This window comes from Hakea prostrata, chromosome 6, assembly GCF_041222555.1.
Source record: "Hakea prostrata isolate BN-2017 chromosome 6, UWA_Hpros_2, whole genome shotgun sequence".
NCBI classification, from domain to species: Eukaryota; Viridiplantae; Streptophyta; class Magnoliopsida; order Proteales; family Proteaceae; genus Hakea; species Hakea prostrata.
The window spans coordinates 16,168,763-16,175,459 of record NC_142605.1 but is presented as its reverse complement, the minus strand read 5'-3'; the positions used below and the strand labels follow the sequence as shown (position 1 = coordinate 16,175,459).

The window sequence follows — 6,697 nt, the reverse complement described above, 5'->3', positions numbered from 1 at the left end:
ATTGTACTACCTCAATTATAAATAAACCCTGCAAATGCTTACGTGGGAAGTAAGTAATTATCACAAATATACCTATCGTTTCGATTAAAAACTGTCACTGTTTAGCATAATTTTTTATATACATAAGAAATGACATCGTTTATCTTTGTTGGAAAAATTTGTATCTCACATTAAAAGTATAGTTGGAGGACAAACAAACACTCGAGTTAATTAATTGTCAATAAATATGCATTGAATAAGCTTGTTAATTAGATGTAGAGAGAGGAACTTATAGAGCAAACTGTTGCAGGCTAAAATATACTTATTGAATGAGGAGGTTCTTACAACTCCATCTTTGTGGAAGCATACTTCTAGACTAAAGGAGAAGAAAACTGATCATCTCTTCTTCAATTACATTTGGCAAAACAATCAAACAAAAGAAGGGGAGGGGGACTATTATCATTTGTTCATGCCCACTGCATTCTTAACAGCATCTGTAGCTCCTTCTGCTTTGGCTTTCATTTGTTGGCCAGTCTGCACAAAAATTATGAATTATTACTGAGAAATCCAAGCCATACAACAGTGGATCCTATCAAATGGTTGGATTGAGAAACGTTGGAATCTTCTACCTGCAAGGGTAGAGGGTTGTGCTTTTCACAAAATTTTCAACCATATATTTAGGTGGAGATCCCACCTCTTGTCTACCTTGTTAGTACTCAAAGATGGATCCTCTTATAAATGTTTGGTGGAAGAATGTGAGGAGAGCACAGTCATCCACCCGCAAGGATAGAGGATCCGGACCCGATTGAGACTATTGTGTTTCATGCAGCTAGCTACTCTTTGCAAGATAATTACAAGTAAAGTTAAAGTCTAGATTCTACCCATAGGGACAACACTGTATGTTATCCTTACATCTTTCCATCACAACTATAGGGGGCCCCACATCTAGAATCCACTTGTTAGATCTCAAGCAAGGCCCCCTCATATTTGTGTTGTGGACGTGCGAGGAGCTACAATATTTGCTACTCCTATGGGGTAGATGATCCAAATTCGAAGTATATAGCTTGCTTGTTGATAGAAAAGGATTAAACCTCTTGACAAGATTGTTGGACCGAATTGACAGCATTTGTAGCCTTGTCCATCATCTGGTCCTTATTCATCTGCACCATTAAAGAACCATCTCATCTACCATACACACATATATACGTACAAATAACATCATCTCATAGCATATTGATCATGCCTGAGCATTATTTATCACTCATCATGCAACATGAAACATTAAACTAATTGATTGGTTACCTGAGCATGGGCCTTAGCCTCACCAGCTTGGTGACTGAGATTTGTGGACTGGGAATTGTCAGCCATCTTTGGTTTATCCAAACACCTTGCAATAGCAACTAAAGAGAATTTGGTTTCAAGTATGGGATGATGCAAAACCCATTGAAGGAAAGGGAAGCTTTATAGTTTCCGACAGTGATCTTCCTCTTGACACTTGTCAGATTCCAACGATGTTAAAGAACAAATGTGGATCTTATCGTTTTCACCTCTACCCAGATCACTGTTGCAGTTGACAGTTTTCTATTTAAGGCCTTTTGACCTAGTTTTTATATCTTCTTGGTTTTTCTATTTAAGGTTCTTTGACCTAGGTTTTATACATATTCTCTCTCTCTCTCTCAATTTGGATTTTTTATTTTTTTCCGCATCAGTGTTGGGTCCTCTCAGCTAACTCAGGTGGCTTAGGTTTAAACCAACGAAACTAAAATATTCAACCTTAGGAATGGAGATTCATTACATGCATGGGTTGCTTTGGTTTATTATGTCTGCTACGATTTCTCGTATTTGGTTCTTAAAATTCATCCACATCAGTATATTTTAGTAGACGATCTAAATGATTCATTTTCTAAAATTTGTGATAGATGTAAATGGTTTCTCCTGTAGTTTGGCGGGATCTGACCTTGAGCAAGCGATCGAGTCTATTTATATGATTGTAATGTTATTTATAGACCTTACAGTACTGTAAAATTAATTGGAGATTTTTCTCGGAGTTTTGAGAGAGGGTTTATAACAGTGTGGTGTTTTATGAGATCTCTTTTATTATAATCTTCTTCAATACATAGTAAAAGTTTTGCTTCGTTGCCTTTATTGCTTGTGGATATAGTATATCTCCTTGGTGTGTGTCACATTAAATCCATATGTTCTTTTGATTTGTTTCCATTTTTATTCAGTTTTTTGTTAATGTTGGGTGGATTGTCAAAACCATCTATTAAAGCGTTTTTTCATATGATTTATTCTTGTCCTTTTAATTATGCTATATCATATGTTGTATGGAATTATCACTGAACCTAGGTCTTGTGGTGTATCACCCGCATAGATATTCGGGTCCAGCTGGGTGGGGTGTGACATCCTGAATATCGCAAGCACTATTCCCCAAGACGGCCATCTTCTTCATTGCCAGCAGCCATGTCCGGCCAATTGACTGAGCTACTGCTACTTTGACACGAATCCTCTTTAATCTCTTCGATCGGGATCATATGTGTTTTAATGATGATCTGATTATCAGGTGGTTGACCACGCTGCTCTAACCCCACTTTGCTTGGGGTGCTAGCTGGCAATCGGTAACAGCAATACAGCCATGCAACCTCTGATGAGCTGCCTTGTCTTCAAATAGTTTAGTGCAGTGCTCCTCCTCGTGACCAAGTTTCGCATAGTAGAAACATAATAGAGGTAATCTTTTAAAATTAACACCTATTGGCACAAAAAACTCCTGATTTCCTTCTAGCAATAATTTGGAACCTTAGTGGTTCCATATGCAAACTAACCACCATTATCACCATCCACCTCCCCACCTGTAGCACAAGTACCTCTCCCTACTACCTTTGCTATGCCCCAACCTTTACACCTTCCTACACCCTCAACCTCTCTTCCCACTAAACCAGAGAATCACCTGCCCTCCTCTCCAACGTCAACCCCACCAAATGACGCTACTCCATCTAATACCCCAACCCCAATTAACGACCCTATACCCTCAACCCAACAACCTGCTCTACCCCTCTATCACCACCATCTCTACCCCTTCCCTCACCCTCTCTACACTACTCTCCCCTATAGACTTGAATTGGTTTTGGGTGCTCTTGCCCGTGATTAAGTATTTTAGAAGGTGCTCTTGCCCGTGAACAAATGTTACAAAAGGGTGCTCTTGCCTTGTAACAAAGATTGTAAAGGTTTGATTTTTTGCCCATCGTATCGAAAGAGAATCACTAGTGGAAATCCCTTTTGAGTCCAAGAGATGAGTGGATGTAGATTTGTTAAGTTGAACCACTATAAATTCTTGTGTTGTGGTTGTTTGTTATTATTTAATTTCATTTGAATTTTCAAGTTATCTTGAATTTACAATCAAACGAAAAAATTGGACAATTTCACTAGTTGCAACCTATTCACCCCCTCTAGGTTGTACCAAAAAGATCTATTATGTGAATCACAGGCAAATATCAAAACTACCAAACAAAATTAGCTTCAACCAAAAGCCCAGAAACATGAACAAACCAAGATATTGCAAATGTACGATTATTAACCAATTTGATCACATCCAGGTTGCACCTGATGCAAGGCAGCCAATAGACACAAAAATAGATCCCCAAAATATATGGACTCAAACAAATCGAAAATAGGAATTTAAATAAATAACGAGCTTGCTTACCAGATGACTTGAAAAGATAACCTTGGCACCATTACCCATCAAGTACTTGATCGTGGGAACAACAGTAGTCCTGGTATCATCGGTTATATTCAAGTTATTATCATCCAAAAGGACATTTAGATCCACCCTAACGAAGACCTTCTTTCTCTTCAAATCAGCCTCCCTGAGAGAACCCACATTCTTCTTGTACAACATTAGAGATCTGAAAAATAGAAGATTATTGGATCAAACAGAAGAAAAAGAAGGGAATGGAGGTTAAACAGATGCAAGACACCACTTTGAGTTGCATGACCAAACTCTGTTAACTCATTACTTTGATTTAAAAGGCAGCAAAAAAGAACCAAAAATAAAAAATAAAAAATAAAAAATCTCTTTTCACAACCACAACTACTAAAAATATTATAAAAAAAGAAGAAGAAGGTATTTGAGCTTATAAAATGCAGATGAGGGTCCCTTTTGCTGATCGATTCAAAAACTAAGTATAATTTTGGTGATTTTATCACAGAAGAAAGGACGCCAAGTTAGATTATGAAGCTCAAATGGAAGAACGCATCCATCGGGTTCACTAGCATTGCTATTGGAAGTTCAAATGGAAGAGAGAATCATGGAAGAAATGACTTGGGAGAATCATCGGAGATCAGGGTGGAAGAGAGAGAAGAGAACTTCTTCAAATGTTCTGAAAATCCAATTTCAGTAGAAGACGATATATCAAATCTCGTTCCCGCCCAGCATTTAGGTGTTTTCCAAAATCATTTGTGAAACATATGGGTTGGTTCATCTGGTCCAGTGCTTTGGTTCGGTTCATAGACTGCAACCCGAACGGTTTGCTCAATTAATCCCTCTGAAATCGATCAACGGTCAACATCCATTGGCAGACCATCCAACGACTTGCTGAACAGTCTTGCGCATTAAATGTGCAGGACTGAAGCAAAATTGGACACTTTCTTGTTTACATATGGCTGATTTTGGGCTTTGCCGAACAGCTCCTCTGCAGCTACAACACTTTGTTGCTATATGCATTGTTTTCCCACACGTACACCTTCATTGGAGATGTTATAATGAATTGGGAGGTGTTGCATCTGAACTTTCAGGACAAGGTTGTCATAAGGGGTGGGGAATGTTATGGTTCAGGTATATAGGTAGGGGTAATACCCTGCATAAGAGGGCATGGTCTATAGGTGGGTTAATTGTGTAGGATTTTGATCGAGAGTCTATTAGGGACGGTAGGGTCATTAACATAGGAAAATTCTTTAGGCTATAAATATGTGAGGGTTAGGAAATTACAAGGTAATGAATACACAACAAAACTTCTCTTCTGTCTCTCGAATTCTAGGAAGTTTGGTGCCCTTTGAAGCTGCTCTTCTTCCTCACTCTCCATTTTGTGATTTTGGTTCATAATAGCAACCAATGCATCTAATGCATCTCCCTTCCCAAGGTGAAATATTTTAGGATCGTTGGTTTAGACTTAAACATATAAATTTGCTAAGAGGACCCAACACCGAAAAAAAAAAATCCAAGTGCAGAGAGAGATGGAGAGAATATATATAAAAATATACCAAAGATGTTAAGAAGCAAAACCCATAAACATATAAAAACCAGGTCAAAGGACCTTAAACAGAAAACACTCAACTGCAACAGCGATCATCTGGGTAGAGCTGAAAACGATAAGATCCACATTTGTTCTTAAACATCTCTGGAATCTGACAAGTGTCAAAAGGAAGATCACTGTTGGAGACTATAAAGCTTCCCGTTCCATCATTGGGTTTTGCATCATCAAATCCTATATTTGAAATCAAATTCTCTTTAGTGCTTTTGCAAGGTGTTTGGATAAATCAAAGATGGCCGACAATTCCCAGTCCACAAATCTCAGTCAGAAAGCTGGGGAGGCTAAGGCCCATGCTCAGGTAACCAATCAATTAGTTTAATGTTTATTCATGTTGCATGAGGAGTGATCAATGATGCTTACGCATGATAAATATGCTATGAGATGATGTTATGTGTTATATATATGCACTGTCAATGAGACGATTCTTTAATGGTGCAGATGAACAAGGATCAGATGATGGATAAGGCAGCCAACGCTGTCAATTCTGCCCAGCAATCTTGTCAAGAGGTTTAATCTTTTTCTATTAGCACACAAACTTCTTCGGATTTAAATCATTTACCCACACGAGTAGCACATATTACAGCCCCTCGCTTCTCACCACTAGTATGAGGGGCCCACATTTGAGATATGACAATTGGATTTTAGATGTAGGACCCCCTATATTTGTGATGGAGAGAAGTGAGGATAACACACAATTTTGTCCCTACGGATAGAAGATCTAGACTTTATCTTCACTTGTTATTATCGTGCAACAACTAGTTGCTTGAAACAAAATAGTTTTGATTGGATCTAGAAAATCTAACCCAGCATATAGAGGATTGTGCTTCATTCACATCCCTTCACCCAACATTTAAGGGGAAGGGTCCATCCTAAGTAATAACAAGGTGGACAAGAGATGGACTCCCCCTTCAAAATATATGGTTGAGAAGTTTGAGGAGAGCCCAATACTTTATCCTCACGAGTAGAAGTTGCCCACTTGTCTTGATCGAATCCTTAGATAGAACAACTATTTTGTGGCTTAGATATCTCAGTAATGATTCATAATTTTTGTGCAGACTGGCCAACAAATGAAAGCCAAAGCAGAAGGAGCTACGGATTCCGTTAAGAATGCAGTGGGCATGAACAAATGAAAATGATTTCCCTCCCCCCCTTCTTTTATTGATTGTTTTGCCACGTTTAATTGAAGAAGAGATGATGGATTTTCTTCTCCTTCAATAAAGAAAAATGCTTCAACATAGAAGATGGAGTTGAAAGAATAAACCTCATTCAATAAGTTTATTTTAGCCCACAACAATTGCTTTTATCTGTTCTTATTGTCTCTACATCTAATGAACGGGCTTATTCAATGTATACTTATTGACAATTAGTTAATTTGAGTGATTTCATTGTCTTCCAACTGTACTTTTAGTCTG

The 6,697-nt window shown here is 38.1% G+C and overlaps 2 protein-coding genes across 2 annotated transcripts; one reads left to right on the top strand and one right to left on the bottom strand.

Annotated features, from left to right (window-relative positions):
* Window positions 1-438: 438 nt before the first annotated feature.
* Window positions 439-1,347, bottom strand: LOC149012361 (uncharacterized). The gene is made up of 3 exons (XM_089158197.1): window positions 1,282-1,347; window positions 1,071-1,139; window positions 439-513 (listed from the first exon to the last, which is right to left on the bottom strand). Exons 1-3 carry the CDS (start codon window positions 1,345-1,347, stop codon window positions 439-441), a joined length of 210 nt encoding a protein of 69 aa, XP_089014323.1.
* Window positions 1,348-5,517: 4,170 nt separating this feature from the next.
* Window positions 5,518-6,415, top strand: LOC149012360 (uncharacterized). Its single transcript, XM_089158044.1, has 3 exons — window positions 5,518-5,583; window positions 5,724-5,792; window positions 6,341-6,415. Exons 1-3 carry the CDS (start codon window positions 5,518-5,520, stop codon window positions 6,413-6,415), a joined length of 210 nt encoding a protein of 69 aa, XP_089014170.1.
* The last annotated feature ends 282 nt before the right edge of the window (window positions 6,416-6,697 follow it).

What these genes read in the sequence shown, in the direction of transcription:
- LOC149012360 (XM_089158044.1), top strand. Translation starts at nt 5,518, where the DNA reads ATGGCCGACAATTCCCAGTCCACAAATCTCAGTCAGAAAGCTGGGGAG. An exon ending in AGGCTAAGGCCCATGCTCAG is followed by an intron (nt 5,584 to 5,723) that starts GTAACCAATCAA and finishes TTAATGGTGCAG; the next exon opens with ATGAACAAGGATCAGATGAT. An exon ending in CCCAGCAATCTTGTCAAGAG is followed by an intron (nt 5,793 to 6,340) that starts GTTTAATCTTTT and finishes ATTTTTGTGCAG; the next exon opens with ACTGGCCAACAAATGAAAGC.
- LOC149012361 (XM_089158197.1), bottom strand. Translation starts at nt 1,347, where the DNA reads ATGGCTGACAATTCCCAGTCCACAAATCTCAGTCACCAAGCTGGTGAG. An exon ending in AGGCTAAGGCCCATGCTCAG is followed by an intron (nt 1,140 to 1,281) that starts GTAACCAATCAA and finishes TTAATGGTGCAG; the next exon opens with ATGAATAAGGACCAGATGAT. An exon ending in TCCAACAATCTTGTCAAGAG is followed by an intron (nt 514 to 1,070) that starts GTTTAATCCTTT and finishes ATTTTTGTGCAG; the next exon opens with ACTGGCCAACAAATGAAAGC.